At 29.1% G+C, this 19387-nt stretch overlaps 1 protein-coding gene across 1 annotated transcript; it reads right to left on the bottom strand.

The window, feature by feature from the left end:
* LOC109359381 lies at positions 15710-16875 on the bottom strand. Its single transcript, XM_019604022.1, has 2 exons — positions 16774-16875; positions 15710-16642 (listed from the first exon to the last, which is right to left on the bottom strand). Exon 2 carries the CDS (start codon positions 16602-16604, stop codon positions 16089-16091), a length of 516 nt encoding a protein of 171 aa, XP_019459567.1. The 5' UTR covers positions 16605-16642; positions 16774-16875; the 3' UTR covers positions 15710-16088.

Here is a 19387-nt window from a genome sequence, read left to right as displayed (position 1 = left end):
TTATGATTTGGAACATATTTTCCAACTTATGTGATACTGAAATGGAAACTAACATATATCATATATTGTTATACATGTATTGTTACATGTGCATACTTGCTAATCCTCCTCCAGGTTTAGATTGTGTTGATTGGACTACATTTGTACATCATTATAAGGAGGATAAGATGAATGTAAACACCATGTTATGAAGTATTTAATTTCTCAAAGACTTGTATTTTTTTAATATAATGACTACAATGTTTGGCAATTGAGTTATAAATGTAACTATCATATATTTTACTAATTGATATATATGTTCCTAATCATGAATTGTATTATTATATATGATTTATAATTTTTTATAATAATAGTAGTAATGTTCATCCTTTTATGGATAAATAATATCTCTTGAAATATATTTTGAATTTTCAATTGATGCAAGATTTTTTATAAAAAAAGTAAATGGAAAAATCGTAGAACCGAACCATTCAAGAGCGGTTCGGTTCAGTTCTTATAGTTAAATAAGGAGAGGTCGTCAAATGGTAGTTCCTAGGTAATTGTATTATCGTGGAGAATGAAGTTTTGTGAATGTAAAAACTTATGTTTTAATAAATATATATATATATATAAGCAGAACCGAACCATATGTTTTTCATCAGTTTGGTCACTAAATGCACCAAAAACGAACCGAACCGAATTTTTACACCCCTAATTAATATTCTATTGTATTCTGAAAGTTAGTGGGTTTTCCTTAGAGCATATTATAACTCATGGTTTTTTAAAAGTCAATTTCTGAAATAAGTTGCTCTCAAACTTTTTCCTGAGAACACTATTGGAATAACTATATTACTATGCATAATTGCTGCCAAAAGTGTGTAAGACTTAACAAAACCATAGTATCACTCCAAGGGTGTAAGCGGTTCCGGTTTAAACCACGAAATCGATAGAACCGAACCAAACCAAACCGCAAAATGTGGTTCGGTTCGGTTTCGCAGTTCATTTTGTCCTTTAATAATATGAGAAAGTGATAAGTTGTGAAATGGATAATGGTATGAAATTAGTTACGCAGGCAAATGTATAATATCATTTTGTCCTTTTTTATTCTATTGATGCAATTTTCCATTATAGGTTACTGCCATGCAATTTGTAATTTGCCACTATATAAATTATTAATTTCTTGTTATTTAATAGGATAAAATATCATAGCATTTACCTCCAGATCAAGAAAATGTCACTACTTCAGGTGTTTCATCAAAGGTATTTGCTCATCCTAATGATGCAATTGGAAAAGCATATGGAGCTGAACATTCAGGTCGAGTGCATGGTTTGGGCACTGGTATTTGTCCCTCCAGTGTTTTTGGAACGTCTAGACATTTTACTGGTTTTTTGAATTGTTTAGACATTTTACTGGTTTTGTGAATTCTGGTGGCTCTAGTTAACATGTTGAAGACTTGAAGAAATATGTACAAACTTTAGAAGTAAAACTATCAGGGTATGAAGAGACCAAGGAGCAACTTGCACATACTCAGAATCGTTTGGCTACTCTTGAGAAGTTTCTAGTCGAAAAATTTGGTAGTGAGTTAACCACTTTTGCTCATGATGTTCCAACGTCTTAGATATGGTTTTTTAGAATTCATGAACTTATATGATCTTAACATTTTGCATTTTGTTTTTTATAAGGATTTTTGAATGTTAAACATTTGGTAATTGTATAAGATTCAATTTTATTATTATTAGCTAGCAAATATTTAATTTTATTATAAATTTACCATTATATTATTGAAAATAAAGATTGTGAGACAATGACACATTTGGATCATGAGAGGAGTATGTAAGAAAGTAACTTTAAATAAATTTAATTAGCCACGGATGTATTGTGGAAAAATAAGCAACTTAGCCACGGTTGTAGTGTTGCAAAATCAGCAACTTAGCCACGGTTCAACTGTAGCTGAATTAAACAGACTGTGGCTAAATAGATGTTACCACATTTCACAGAAGTGTAGCGAAATAACATAATGACCGTGGCTAATTTTTAGCAACACCATTCCTTGCCACAACGACATTAAGTGTGGCCACTCAATCTAGCTACGGTTTTTCCCCACTTTAGCCACGGTTTCAACCGTGGCTAAAAGGAAGTTTTATTGTAGTGGATGTTGGTATCTTCATCAAAACCGTGTCAAGGTTAGGAGCAAGATCTTCTTCACATATTATTTAGCCACTAAAATTATCTTCTACTATAAAGAAATATTTTATTCTAATAAAAAATTATAAAAGAAAAGGGGACATATACCCATAGCCAAATAATTTAAGGAAATAAATTAGGAGTATGTACGAAACTAACTTTAAATAAATTTAATTAGCCACGGATGGATTGTGGAAAAATAAGCAACTTAGCCACGGTTGTAGTGTTGCAAAATCAGCAACTTAGCCACGGTTCAACTGTAGCTGAATTAAACAGACTGTGGCTAAATAAATGTGACCACATTTCACAAAAATGTAGTGAAATAACATAATGACCGTGGCTAATTTTTAGCAACACAATTCCTTGCCACAATAATATTAAGTGTGGCCACTCAATCTAGCTACGGTTGTTTTTTCACTTTAGCCACGGTTGCAACCGTGACTAACAGGAATTTTTACTATAGTGATGTCATGTTAATTAAAAAGTTAAATCCTTATTATTATTGTTATTATTTTTGCTACATTATTATTAGTATGATATAACAAATGAGACATATTAGACATAATTTAGTACATCAAATTTATATTCTCACTGATTAACCACTAATTAATTCTGAATCACAGTGATTAACCACAACATTATTTATCTAATTAAATTAAATGGTGACATTAACAAACCTATCCTAAATCGGATGGGAACATTTTAGTCACACCAATTTCTGGTCCTGTGGAAAAGAAAATGACAAACTTATCCCACGCGACTAATTCAATGAGTTATGTTATAGTTGAATCACACGTAACCATAAGCAAGTTTTACCTTTATTTTATTTGTTGGCTTTAAAAATGTGGACAATGATCTTTTGTTCCAAGAAAATCATGTACTAAGTCAATGAAATTTTATAAAATAATGTACAAATATTAATTTATGTTGTTATAATTTTTACTTTTAATCAAATAAGATTTTTTGATTGGATGGGGACACTATAGGTGATCCATCCTAAAAATGTGGCACGGCCGTTACATGACCCAACCATTACATATAGAGAAAAAAAGAGTCAATGATTGTATATGAGTTTTATACATGTTATTATATCATCTACTATTTATATTTAATTATAATTGACTCTTTAAAAAATTAAAGAATCTAAATGAATAGTGAATGATATAATAACTGTGTATAAATCTTAATACTGACCAAGCATAAATATTATACAGCTGCATATAATGAGTTTGTATTAGATATTCTTTCAATTAAATCAATGATAAATTTAATAGTGTAATATTTATGCACAGATAAATAGTAAATATTTGTATTACTTATATTTAAGAGTCAATAGTTATCGTCAATAATGATCAAATATGAATGATTTATGATACAATTATAAAAAAAGTTAAATTGGATATGCATACATTTTTCTCTAAATTTAATTTGACTATATAAATAAGTTCATTCCAGATTTTTATTTTTCTTTCAACACGAACTTTTTTTTATTTTATGAAATAAGATAATATAATCGAATGCAGAGAGAACATAAATAAACAAAAACTCAGTAAGATGGACGAACATCAAGATTTGTTGAGAATTGAAATTAAAATATTAAAAGACAATCATATCTTTTATAAATGTCCCTATCCTAACTCATTTTTTTTGGTTGCGGTTTCAGTTTGATGTGTCTAAGGGTTTCATTGTCATGGATAAATTGTCACTGAAACACAACTTCGTATGAGATGTACAATTTCGGTGTGGTGAGTTCAATTTGTAAGAAATATGCTTATTGTGAGATGAGATGAAGGAATATATTATTTCATTGTTTGAATGACATAACTCTTAAATGAAGAGTTATCAATGAAATGTTAAGACTCTTAGGAAAGAGCCTATATATAGTGCTTGATGGAAGCATTATACTAACAAGAAAAAGGACCATAAGCATTATCCCTATCTCTACGTATAAAGATTGTTCTATCAGCCATCACTTAAGCAAGAGCATAGTAAGAACGAGAAGGAGATAGAAGAGTTTCTCTGTAAACCAAGAACACGACACAACAACTAAATGGAGAATCGTATCGCCGTGGATAAAGGTTAGTAATCTATAACCATTCTTATGATGTGAAAACTATGATTTCTTAAGATTCATTTACACATGACTTCCATGAATAAACTAACATGTGGTATCAGAGCATTGTGTTTAAAAACTTATAGTTTTTCATTAATAATGATTCGACCCTAATGATGTTTCGAAATTCTTAATGTCTAGAGAACTCATATATAATTATTTTTGCTGCATCATAGTAACAATTAAAGAAAACAGAAATGAAATCCTAAACCCTGTATTTTTCTATTATGTACTGTTTTGTTCTGCAGAACATGAAAAATAAAATAAAATGAATGAAGTGATTTCTTTTTTTCCAAATCTGTTTGTATATTATGAATTATGCATTTTGTTTGCATTCTGCATTGTAATATTAATTAATATATATGTACGTTAATGGTATATGTTATATCACTTATATGTAACGTTAATATATTTTTGGGTACATAAATAGTATCAGTATATATATCATATTGCATGTTTCACTTATATAACTTTATGTTTTGGTTTTAAAGAGGATAAAATTGTCCAGAAATATACTGCTCTGTTTTATAGAACGTGAACATATTTTTAGAGTGAACATATATTATGTATAACGTGAAAGTATCCTCCCAGTATAAACAAACTTTATGATCTGCACTCTAAATTATACTTTGTCTTTTTAACATATATAACGTGACATATGTATGAAAGAATTTTGTCGAAACAGTATCATGAATGTATGTATCTGTGACATTAGAATTCGTTTTGTTATATATATACATATAATTTTAAATGATATGTTTAGTTTATGATCACATTATATATATATAATAGAGTGTTACTTTGCAATGTTTCCTTTTTTACATCTTACTGTTTCTTATGTATAGATATGTAAATATATATGTTTGTTACTGTTTCTTATATATATACAAATTAAAACATAAAGCATATATATAAACTATACGTTTTCATTTTCTGTGCAAACAATAATGCAATTGTTTCATACTTATGTATGTAACTTTATAATTTTATGCAATTTTGAGAGTCATATGTATGTGAATAGTATGACTTGTTAGATGTTTGAAATTATTGTATGATAGATTTTTTAATCACCAAAGTGGTCAAATCTTTATGTTTATTTAATTCCAAATTGTATGATCATATTTCATTTGTTTGGAATTATTGTTCGATAGATTTGTTAATCACCAAAGTGGTCAAATCTTTATGTTTATTTAATTTCAATTTGTATGATCATATTTCATTCACTCATTAATTTGATACTATGGATGATATAACAATTATTTGTTTGAGTAAATTGAAATTCATTATTATAAGACAGTTAAGAATCGTTCAAAGATTGATTGTTTGTTCTTATAATTAATGAGCATTATGTTGGTAGTGTAAATACATCATTAGTTATATTTATATATCCAAAGATAATAAATGTTTCTAATTTATACATGCATCATTGTCAAATTATGTGCTTTTGTTTTAGTATCATTATGTCTAGTATGGTATATTGATGGATTACCCAAAGGTAGATATTAATGTACACTTATGAAATAATCTGAATTAATTTTGCATGTAACTCAAAGTCTTGACGTTTTTGTTTGATTTTATTGATTGCAGTACATGTTGTTTTGTATTTGCAATTCTCATTTGTTCCAACTTTCAATGGACTTAACTTCTTTGAATGGAATGAACAAATCCAATTTTACTTTGAGGTAATGGATTTGGATTTATCACTTAGAGAAGATAAGTCAAGTGCTATTACTAATATAAGCACTGAAGAACATAAAGTTCATTATAAAAATTGGGAAAGATCAAACAGATTGAGTCTAATATATATGCGAATGAGTATTGCTGGCAACATTAAGTCATCTCCTAAAACTGAAAGTGCTAAAAAAAATGCTTAAGTTTGTGGAAGAGCGCTCCCAAACTACTGACAAGTCTCTTGCTCGGATACTAATGAGATTGACCACCATGAAATTTGATGGTTCTCATACTATGCATGAACATGTCATTGAAATGACAAACATTGCAGCAAGACTTAAGACATTGGGAATGGATGTAGATGAAAACTTCCTTGTGCAATTTATACTAAATTCATTACCCTCTGAATATGGTCATTTCCAAATGAACTATAACACCATGAAAGATAAATGGAATGTGCATGAATTGCATAGTATGTTAGTTCAAGAGGAAACCAGAATGAGGAGTCAAGGAAATCATTCCATCAATTATGTTAATCATCAAGGAGCTAGAAAGAAAGTTAGTAAGAAACATGACAAGAAAGGAAATGGACTCTTAAAGATTAATGAGTCCTCTTCTCAAATCCACAAGAAGGAACTTCATGCTAAAAAATGTCGTTTCTGTAGAAAGATTGGACATTTTCAAAAGGATTTTCCAAAACGCAAAGGTTGGTTTGAAAAGAAAGGTAAGCCTAGTGCTTATGTATGTTTTGAACCAAACTTAGCAGAAGTTCCGTATAATACTTGGTGGATTGACTCTAGATGTACTGCTCATGTTTCTAATACAATGCAGGGATTCATTATGACCCGAACTACAAGACCAAATAAAAAATTTGTCTTTATGGGAAATAGAGTGATGGTTTTAGTGGAAGCCGTCGAGACTTATTGTTTAATCCTTGATAATGGACATCGTTTAGATTTATTTGAAACCCTTTATGTACCTAATTTATCTAGGAATTTGGTTTCTTTATCTAAACTTGACGTTGCTAGATACTCTTTTAAATTTGGTAATGAATGTTTCAGTTTGTATAAATATACTCATTTAATTGGGTATATTATGTGATGGATTGTACAAGTTAAATCTTGATAATCTTTTCTCTCACTTCTAACCTTGCATCATAATGTTGGAATTAAGCGTGGCTTAATTGATGAATGTTCTGCTTATTTGTGGCATAAACGTTTGGGACACATTTCCAAAGAAAGAATGAAAGGATTAGTAAAGAATGAAATCCTTCCGGATTTAAATTTTACTGATCTGAATATTTGTGTGGATTGCATTAAAGGTAAAAAAACAAAACACACAAAAAAAGGAGCCAAAAGAAGCACTAAGCTTCTTGAAATTATACACACAGATATTTGTGGACTAAGCTTCTTGAAATTATACACACAGATATTTGTGGACCTTTTGATGTTAATTCTTTCAATAAGAAAAAATACTTCATTATATTCATCGATGATTATTCACGTTAGGGACATATCTATTTATTGTCTAATAATTCTCAAGCATTAAAAGCCTTAGAGATTTATATTACTGAAGTTGAAAGACAATTACATAAAAAAATGAAAATTATCAGGTCTAATCGAGGTGGTGAGTATTATGGAAGATATGATGAAAATGGACAACATCCAGGTCCATCTGCTAAATTCCTTGAAAGTTGTGGCATATGTGCACAATACACAATGCTAGGTACACAACAACAAAATGGTGTATCAGAAAGCCATAATAGAACATTGTTGAATATGATTAGGAGTATGTTGAGTAATTCATCTTTACCCTTTCATTGTGGACTTATGCTTTAAAGATCGTCATGTATTTATTAAATAGGGTTCCTAGTAAGGTAGTTCCAAAGACTCCTTTTGAACTGTGGACAAGAAGGAAACCTAGTTTAAGGCACCTGCATGTTTGGGGATGCCCGACGGAAATTAGAATTTATAATCCACAAGAAAAGAAACTGGATGCAAGAACAATCAGTGGTTATTTCATTGGTTATCCAGAAAAATCAAAAGGGTATAGATTTTATTGTCCAAACCATACAACAAGAATTGTTGAGACTGGGAATGCTAGGTTCATTGAAAATGATGAAATTAGTGGGAGTGAAACACCACGTAAAGTGGAAATTCAAGAAGTGAGGGTACAAGTTCCATTTACTTGTGTCCCTAATAATGTTGTTCCTCAAGTTATTGAACCGATTAGTAATGATGGAGAACAACAAAATAATCCCATTACTGAAAATGAAGTTAATGAACCTATAGTAGAAGAATCACAAGAGATAACATTAAGAAGATCTCAAAGAGAAAGACGTTCAAAGAGAAAGACAATCTATTATTTCTGATGATTATGTGGTTTACCTACATGAGTCAGAATGTGACATAGGAATTGAGAATGACACAGTTACGTTTTCATAAGCCATGGATAGTGATAATGCCGATAAATGGTTAAATGTCATGAAAGATGAGTTAAAATCTATGAAACAAAATGAGGTTTGAGACCTTGTTGAGTTACCATAATATTCCAAAACAGTTGGTTGTAAGTGGGTTTTTAAAACCAAATGTGATTCTTATGGTAACTTAGAACGTTATAAGGCCAGACTTGTAGCAAAAGGCTATACTCAGAAAGATGGTATTGATTATAAAGAGACGTTTTCACCAGTCTCTAAGATTCTCTAAGAAATACTCACTTAGGATTATCATGGCATTTGTAGCTCATTATGATTTGGAGTTACACCAAATAGATGTGAAAATCGCCTTTCTAAATGGGGATTTAACATAAAAAGTCTATATGGATATACCAATAGGATTCATAGAGAAAGGGAAAAAACACATGTGTGTAAACTTAAGAAAACAATATATGGACTTAAACAAGCTTCGCGACAGTGGTATCTTAAGTTTAATGATATTATTGTATCCTTTGGGTTTAAGGAAAACATTGTTGATCGATGTATATGCCTAAAGGTCAGTGCGAGTAAGTTTATCTTTTTGGTTCTATATGTTGATGATATCTTGCTTGCAACTAATGATCTTGGTCTTTTAAATGAGACTAAGATGTTTCTCTATAAAATTTTTGAAATGAAAGATATGGGTGAGACAAGCTATGTGATTGGAATAGAAATATTTCGTGATAGATCACAAGGACTTTTAGGTTTGTCTCAGAAAGCATATATTAACAAAATTTTAGAGAGATTCAGAATGGATAAATGTTCAGCATCTCCCGTTCCAATTCAGAAAAGGAGACAAGTTCAGTATGATGCAATGTCCAAAGAATGATTTGGAACAGAAGCAAATGGAAGAAATTCCTTATCAAATGGAAGAAATTCCTTATGCATCTATAGTTGGGAGTTTAGTGTATACTCAAACTTGTACGTGACCATATATTAGTTTTGCAGTTGGAATGTTAGGAAGATGCCAGAGTAATTCTGGTATAGAACATTGGAAAGCTGCAAAGAAAGTTCTGAGATACTTACAAGATACAAAGGATCACATGCTTACTTATAGGAGATCAAATCACCTTGAGGTGATTGGATATTCAGATTCAGACTTTGTCAGATGCATAGACTCAAGAAAGTCTACTTCTAGTTATGTGTATTTATTAGATGGAGGAGCTATCTCATGGAAGAGTGCGAAGGAGACTGTCATTGTTGTATCCACTATGGAAGCTGAATTTGTGGCATGCTTTGAGGCCACAGTTCATGCTAAATGGCTATGGAACTTTATTTCAAGACTTGGGGTTATCGACAGTATTGCCAAGCTGCTGAAAATTTATTGTAATAATTCTGCCGCAATCTTCTTTTCTAAAAACGAGAAGTATTCCAAAGGTGCTAAACATATGGAGGTGAAATACTTTGCCATTAAAGAAGAAGTTTAGAAACTTAGAGTGTCAATTGAGCATATTAGCACTAACCTTATGATTGCAAGCCCTTTGACGAAAGGGTTACTGCCCAAAATATTTACTGGTCATGTAACAAATATGGGTATTATGTTTGCAAATTAATGTTGACCATTATATTATTAATAAAGTCTCAATATTTTGACACTTCGAGCTCGTTAATATTTAAGTTTCTGATTAATATTTTATTTTCACACTTATGTACACATGTGAGAATGTTAATGTTGAAAATAAAATTTTCTTTCTAAATGACATTATTATATGATTTCCTTTAATGTTTCATGTTAGGATTAAGGCTAATATAGTAGTACATGGAAGGGAGTATATCGAATAAATGATGTACAACCGTCATGACTCTTATTAGTTCTTGTTCTTAATCATGACTTGTAATGTAATGAATATGGAAAACATATTCTGAATATGTACATTATGTTTGATGTTTATAAATTATGAATTGTATTGTCACATGAGACAAGATGAAGAATATATTATTTCATTGTTCGAATGACATAACTCTTGAATGAAGAGTTATCAATGAAACGTTAAGACTCTTGGGAAAGAGTCTATATATAGTGTTTGATGGAAGCATTATATTAACAAGAAAAATGACCATAAGCATTGTCCCTATCTCTACACATAAAGATTGCTCTATCAGCCATGACTTAAGCAAGAGCATAGTAAGAACGAGAAGGAGGTAGAAGAGTTTCTCTATAAACCAAGAACATCACACAACAACTAAATGGAGGATCGTATCGTCATGGATAAATGTTAGTAATCTATAACCATTCTTATGATGTGAAAACTATAATTTCTTAAGATCCATTTACACCTGACTTCCATGAATAAACTAACAGAATTATGTTAACATGGATGTTATAGTTGTAATGCATGTTTCTACTTATAATTCTCTATTTTGTTTATCGACTATTAGACTTTTAGTTATTGTTAGATAAAATTAAGTTATCATCCTTATAGCAAAATATAATATCATAATATGCAATGTTTGTGAGGGCCTAATACCACATAGATAATTATGTGACACAAAACCATTTGCTTAAATACTTGAGTGACGGGACCATATTGAATAATAGTGTTGGTGGATTTTAAATTCATTTATTTAATTAAAATAATTGTATATGATTTCATTCTTTGAAACTGCTTCTCACGCAGGAATGTTTCAATGTAGTGATTTCAAGACATTTCTGAAAATGGAAGAGATTGAAAACCTTTAGATTATGTTTGGTTTGGAAAATAAAAGTTGAGGAAAGAGAATAAGAAGTGAGATGATTTTTAGTTATTTGATATTATAGAAAATGGAAAGAAATTAATGAAAAAAACAGTTTAAATAAAAAATGATACAATTGTTAGGTTGTCATTGTTCTTTTTTCACATTCCAAGGAGTTTACAACTATAGCAACTTATTGTACAAAAAAGAAAGAAAGAGATAAAAATGATTTTAAGTTTTTCATACATCTAAATAATATTACTTAAAAAGGTTAAAAACATGTAAGTTAATTATTTTAACAATACCACCAAAAAAATATGTAATTTTAATTACACTATATTTAATTTACGAGGAAAAATGAGTAAATGGAAGTTAAAAAAAGAAATATAATAAAAAATATCGATTTTTTAATTATGTGATATAAAAAGAAAAAATAAATATATTAGTGAATTGGAAAATGTTAAGCCTTATTATTAAGGTAAGCAAGTATGAGTTTTTGTGAGAAAAAAAGTTATTAGTGGACGTATTACTTTTTTACAATCCTTTCTTTGATTTTTTCCAACCAAACAGTAGAAAAAAAGATCTTCTTCTATTTTTCTCTCGTAGTCTTTTTGGGTCTACATCCTGTTTCACTTCATTATGTCACTTGATATGCTAAGAGATATTAAAAAAATATTTAATAATTACAATTTTAACTTTAATAATTTTTTTCAACCAATCAAACGTGATAATATACATGAAGTAATATAAAAGTGGAACAAAAGATGTTGCTCCAGTCTTTTTCTCCTTCTAATTTCATTACAACAAAACATATGCTTTAAGGATACATGCCATATAGACATCTCTATACCTAGTTCCTGATCTTCACTTGCATCTCAATTTGATTTTGTGCAACTTATAACTAGCTTATCTTTCTTTGGGTATTCAAATATGTTTCACATCTTCTTAATTCTCTTTTAAAATATCCATCTACAATTCGGAGTAATATAGATATTAAAAATTGATCACTATATGGAAAGGATAACAATTTAGCTAGGTATTCATTTCAAAGGATTGGATTTTTAGATACTTCTAACCTAATAAATAAAACCAAAACGCTTACCAGTTAAAATAATTTTATTTTCTATTTAATTTGCCACTCTGACTTGCTTATATTAATAATTAACAGCTAATTTCTATATGTATAACATTATATAACATTTGAAAAGTGGTAATATGGTCAAAATCTTTTAAAATAATCGCACATGGCATAGTTTCTATTTGTCATATAGTATACTTTAGTCTACATCTTTTTAAGTTTTTATACTAAAATAGGGCTACTTTATCTCTTATTTATATTCAGTAATAAATTGCTGAATAGTAATGCTTAGTGTCATGAAATCTAAATCATTTACTCCATCAAGTTTAACTAAAGTGTTTTGAAATAACAAAGACATACACCAATAAATCGTTGGTCTAGTGGTAAGGTTCACTAAATCCTAAGGTTGATGGTTCGATTCCTGAGAGCAATATTTGTTGAGTGAAATAATCATGAACTCCGAAAGAAATTAGTTTCTTATCCAAAAAAGTGAGAAAATATATTTAATAGTACCAAAAAATAACAACACATTCTCACTTCTTTTTTTCATTTGCAGTATGCACATAAAAATGAAGTCAATGGATACTTTTTTAAGTTGCTTGCAATGTACAATGATGATCATTATTTTGTTAAGGCACTTGATAAATATTATTGATCTCTTGCTGAGGTGTCTCATATTCTTCCTTTGTAGGACATTGAGTGATATACTTTATACAATAACGAATGTGATCCCTTCTTTAATAGCAACTTTTAATAAGCTCTACAATTCATGTCACTCTAATTGGCTTTATTTTTCATAATGTTCAAATTTTCATCGAAACATGCTTTTATATATATATATATATATATATAATGTTAATATTAGAGTAAATACTCATTTTAGTTCATTATATTTTTTGACTTTACTAGTTTAGTGCTTAAAAAAAGACCTAAAATGATCCCAAAAATTTCAAATTTGATTTGGATTAAATTAGTCTCTACTAAGTGTTGTAAAACATGCTAAAAATGTCTAATTTGATTCACATTTGAAATTTTTGGGGACCATTTTGAGTCTTTTCTTTCTTTTAATGACTAAACTGGTAAGATCGAAAAATATAAGAAACTAAAATAGATATTTACTTTTAAACCGTGAATTTGCATGGTTGTATGCTAAATTACATTATATTATCTTTATTTTGCATTCTTTAACACAATGGTTTGAGTATGAGTTAGGAATTTAAAAAGATGAAGAAAGAACCACCTAACAAATTCAGGGTTGACTTTGCTATGATAGAGCTCCATTAAATGAGAAAGGAGAGAAGATGAAACAAAATATCTGCCCCAACCAGCAATCCAACATTGATTATAGGAACAAAAATATATTGTTTCAGGTCTTGTCTTATACATTGTCATACATCAATTAAAATATATCATATTAATTAAAAATTTAAACATTCATTATTATTTTTGTTTTATTATCTTTCATACATGATAATATATAAAACAAGATCTAGGATATGATATATTTTTTCCATGATCCAAACCTGAATGGTTCATTACTTCCTTCAACAGATAACATATCTTCTTCATCAACTTTTTCGTTAGTCAACTCTGTTATTTATTTTATCATTATTATCTTATGTATTATTAATGTAAAGATTTATATATTGTAAGTATATTATTTATCATTTATTATTACTAGCGTGTTGATATACACTCTCGTGCCTATCAACTCGCTTTCATATCGTTTGTAATCTATAGTTTGTATTTTATAAATTCAAATATATTTTTTTTGCGGCTAAATTTACGGTTGAATTTATTCAATTAGTCTAATATTCAATTTTTTAAATACACTTTTAAAATAAGAAGATAATAAGGATAAAATAAGAAAATAATATTATATGGTTTTTTAGTATAAATAAAAAGGTATTTGGGGCAAAATAGGAAAACACAAATTACACTATGATGAGTGAGTATAGATTATTATTTTATTTAAAAATATTAATGATGGTTAAATATAATGGGTGGATAAAAACTCTTATAATATAAATATATATATTAATAGTATACTTTGATGAACTTTGACTAAAAACTAGCCATGGGCACTTGGAAATTATTTTTACCTATTTGAATAACTTGAACTCATACTTTAGATGTACGACCACGTGGAAGTTGGCAGTGCAAAAATGTCAGGATATGGGATCCTTTTATTAATAATACTTTTCCGAATATGCTTATATTATATAAGATTTAGTTTTCTTAGATGGTGTATAAATAGTGAATGTTACAAACAAATTCTTGATATCTCATTGCCACTAAATTCTTCACAAGTTCATATCTAATGATAATATTTTATAAACAAACTTTTTTTATTTAATAATATATGATTCAAGTAAGGAAATTGTTAAAAAAACTTTATGTGAGAGAATTAATTATTTTAAAGATGATAAACACTATCATTTTATAGTAAAGATCATTCATTCCAAATTTTGAAAAGAATAAAGAGTGAGTGTGTCTTAATATATTCACAAAGAATGTGAATAATGATCTTACATATTCTTTATTTTATATCCAACTTTATGTTCATGTAAAAATGTAGGTTATTTGGTATTTCAAGTTTTTTTTTCACAATTGTCCTTTTACTTATAATCTTTCATTTCTAATTATGTGATGTTAGAATACGAGACTATTTGATTTATTAATGCATATGACTTATGGACTATTACCCTTATTTATAAAGAATGAAGAGTATGCCCTTTAATTTGAATCCATATTCTTTCGTCAAAAGTTATTATATTTGAATTCAAACCATCTCATGAAAAGTACTGTTACATACTTTTCTTATTTCAAATTTTATCTATTATAAAAATAGAAATAAAATATTTGATATATACATAATAATTATTATGAGAGCAGCTAATGTACCCAAAAAAATTTCAAGGAATTCTATAATTAGCATGTCAATATGTGGGTAAAAACAAAACATGAAAATTGTGTTGGTTAGTTCATTTCATTTGCCATCATACTTGTTTCACCGAGAGCATTTTTTACCGACAGGGTCGGTCACACATTAGGAATATTAAAACCTTACATTTATACAAAACTTAAATTTTAAATATTTTAAGAATTCTTTCTAATTTTACTTCTGTGAATTATGTATACTTTAAAAATGTGATCCAAGATTGTAGTGTTAATTTTAATTATGTATCTTTTATAATATATTTTTTAGATTTTTCTTATTTTAAAAAATAAGTTATATTCGACAACTCATACTACCTATATTTTAGACGAATAAACCATAATACTTCACATGTCCGCCTAAATTTAGATGACAAGTTACATCATATAATTTTATTAATTTTATTAATGGATATTCATGTTCGCCTAAATTTAGATGACAAGTTGAGGAGCACATGCCAAAATAAAAGATAGACATATAAGGGTGACTGTTGATAAAATAATAATAAGAATATGTATTTTCACGCAGAAAAGGAAAAGAATTAAAGTTAGTGGATGTTAGGTTGAATAATAAGAGAGAATCAAAAAATGTGTTCTTTCCATAACAATATTACAACTCATCTCAAGTCATTCAAAAATAATAAAATGGCAAAAATACTCCCCTCCTTTTTCCATGACTACCCTCAATCACCAACCTATAATTACATAAACACCCTTATCCTTTAAAGCCTTTGCATCACTAAGTCACCTCATTTCAACTTAATAACCCTTCACTCTTTCTCTTCTTTCTCTTTCTTAGATCCCTAACTCTCCCTCTAATTTCACCGTGAAAATGAGAGCAATCCTAAACATTCATGGTGGACCAAATCAATGTCTATTATAACAAACCTACTGGGGGTGGAAGGTATGTTCCCTGTGTCGTGGTGCTGATTTGCGGAGTAAATCACAGCTCAATAACAAACAGACTCTCAAAGATCAATCAAATGTGCAAAAAATGGACGAGGTGAGTGGGGTTCATTATGCTAGGGAGGTGGGACCTACCATCCTTCAACAAGCCCGCCACTTGGGCATACCTCTCCTTCTCATGCACCTTCCCATCCTCCGCTGACCTTCGACACGGTGTCTCTACTGCCACTCCTCCTTGCTTGTTGAACACCTCATCCTTACATGTCAGCTTCTCACCACCCTCCGTCTGGGGTGGGGCCCATGGCTGGCCCATGAGGGTTCCCTTCGTGAGGTATTCGTGGGCCAGGTAGCCCGCTAGCAAGTGATTAGATGGCGTGGGCTCTATAACAACTTTGCCTCTGCCACTGCTTGTAGCTAATGATGACTTGATGGGCTCCGAATTGGGCATGGGGATGAGCTTTTCTGGTTTGTGCAATTTTGTTGAGGTTATGGGCTTGGGCCACGTGTCATCTCTCTCTTTACGTTTATGGGTACTGCCATTAGGTGTCAAGATACGACGAGGAGGTAGACGCATAGTTTTTGTATTCATGGCTATCTATCAATATGCCACGTCACTACCAAACCACTCTCAAATATAAAATTATTTAAAAAAGTAAATGTTTATCTAAGGTATGAGGTAGAAAAAGGTGGGGGCAAAATGGTAAATTGAGATAAATACAAGGTTAAGAAAGTAAATTGACACAAAACGGATTGGGCACCCTTTTGGTAAAGAAGGATGTGATTAAAGATGAGAAAGATGAGAAAAAAATTTCGCCGAAATTTGACAATTTTTAGAAGAAATGAAAATTTTGAAGAAGAGAGAAAGAAAGATAGAAAAAGAGAGATAGAGAGAGAAGATAGAGAAACGGGGATTGAGTAATGGGTCAGGAGCTTCGATATTTATAGTGGTGATTCTGAAACATTGCCCTTGTAGGACATGTATATTACGAGAATACCAATGGATGATGGATATGACTAGATTGCCCCTAATTATTTTGCAATATTTCAGCTTTTTCCCTTTTGAGATTACCATCGCCCACCTTTTACTAGTATGTGAAGACAGATTTGGATTGTAATTAATGATTTATGATTTATACCTATTTAACTGTTTAATTAAAATAAAATTTAAAAAACTTAGAAATCAACTTCATCAATAAACATAATTTATTATACAATATTACTCATATAACTAATCTTCTCTAGGATTAAGACTTGTTTCTAATATGGGATGCATTTATTTAATTTGTCAGTATATTTTCTTATAAGAAATGTGAGACACTGATATTGAGGGATGATTTATGATGATCAAAGACAGTGTCATAATAGTTACATAATTGAAACCCTTTTCTTATGTACCACTACACATTTGTGTGCATTTATTTATATAACCACATTCATTTGGAAGATTTTATACATTTATATTCATGAAAATCTTATTTTTATTTGTTCTGAAAATTTGTGTATAAAACCTATAAAGGGTGAGCAACTCTATAAATACATTGGTTTGTGGTCTTTATCTTCTTTTATTTTATTTTAATTCCTATTTCTTTATTTATTTCAACGTACCAATATATAGATTGTAAATATAATACCATAACACATTCAAAATTGCTCAAACAATTATCTAGATTAACGTTGACTCATTTACCCAAATTTGGGTCTCTTAATTATCCTCTCCTTTGCGGCAATTGCGGTTCTGTTTTTTCTCTTCTGCATCCCCAATTTTCAATAGATGTTTAATGACTCAATCAATGATGTTCTGTTTTTAGTTTTTAGTAGAGTGTATGATCTATTGTCACCACTTCTCACCATTCTCTGAATGAGATGTCAAAAATTCTCAGAACTCGAAACATTCTTAATGCATTTCCATTAACATTTCGTGTGAGATAAAAGTGATAAATAGATAGATTTGGATTTTAATAGGTAAATGAAAAGCAATTTGTTGAGTTATACAAATTTTTAAATAATATTTTATACTATTAATTTATCTGTATACAAACATAATATATAGATTCTATTTTAGTTGATAGATGAATGCATATACAATTTATTTATTTTTTTGATTTAAAATGAAAAAAACTTGTTAAGAAAATATCATTTTCAAAATCACTATTTCAATAAAATATTTTTTTAAATTTACATTTTAAAAAAATCACTTTTGAAGTTCATTTTTTTTAAAAAAGAAATATGTTTTTAATATACTTTTAAGAAACACTTTTTAAAGAAGTGTTTTTTAACTTTTTAAAAAGTTCATTTTTTTCCGACATGATATAAGCATGCATCATTTAGGTTCCATTTGTAACATTCTTAACGGGCATTGATATATACTATATGTTTCATAACAAACTTTTAATGTTAACTATATTTACCTACATTGTCATTGATATTAGTATCATATGAGCAAACGCCGTCAAGAATATAGGCTAATATGAAAATTTAATTAAATGAAAAATCAATTTGAGAATGATAAATATATATAAGAAAGGGAGGGTTGAAATAATGAATGAATTTGAAAAGTAAATTATAATCATTTTTTTTTGGATTAGATATTTTATACATAGATATTCATTAAATAAAATTAGTAGGAGACTCATGCATTCGTAGGAGTGAGAATTTATTTGCATGATGTACATAAACAATAAAAGAATAAATTGTTAATTTAAAAGTTATTAATAATTACCTCATGAAAGATGATATTTACATATTTGATTTTTACATATTTGATTGATGAATTGGAGTAGAATATGTTGTTTAAAATAAGGAAAAGATTGTTAGAAGTTTTTTGGAGAGAATATAAGATAAGTTATAAAATATATGTTAGAGATATTGGAAAACTTCTTCAATCAATTTTTGCTTGAATAAACATTGCTCTAGGTATATATAAATCTACATTTTTAATGATTGACCTTTAGATTTATTTATTGTCATAGCATATGAAACAATGAAAGAGAATTATCTTTTGATAAGTTTGAATGACCATGGACATTGTGGTGGAGAAATTGACATTCGATGAATATATATGATATTTCAAGTATTTTTACCTGACAAGATCTTTGCTTCAAGTACATGATTTATCTTTTTATTGACAATCAGTCTTATACATTATATAATCTTTCAGATTGATATAAATTCATCAATAACATTATTGAAGTTCCAATTTTCAACATGATTTAATGATTGGGAAGAGCAAAGATTGAAAGCGATTTTAGAAATTATGGAATTAGTATGTTAAATGTTTCACTTTCAATAACATGAGGCATATCAACCGAATCTGAACTCAAGTATCCCTTTTCCTCACCTATACTTAAAGATTTATTAGTACAACTTTAAGAA

The sequence above is a fragment of the Lupinus angustifolius genome, chromosome LG11, assembly GCF_001865875.1.
Source record: "Lupinus angustifolius cultivar Tanjil chromosome LG11, LupAngTanjil_v1.0, whole genome shotgun sequence".
Classification (NCBI taxonomy): domain Eukaryota; kingdom Viridiplantae; phylum Streptophyta; class Magnoliopsida; order Fabales; family Fabaceae; genus Lupinus; species Lupinus angustifolius.
This window is presented reverse-complemented; position numbering and strand designations above follow the sequence as displayed.

Coding starts and splice junctions, on each gene's coding strand:
- LOC109359381 (XM_019604022.1), bottom strand. CDS start 16,604: ATGAATACAAAAACTATGCGTCTACCTCCTCGTCGTATCTTGACACCT.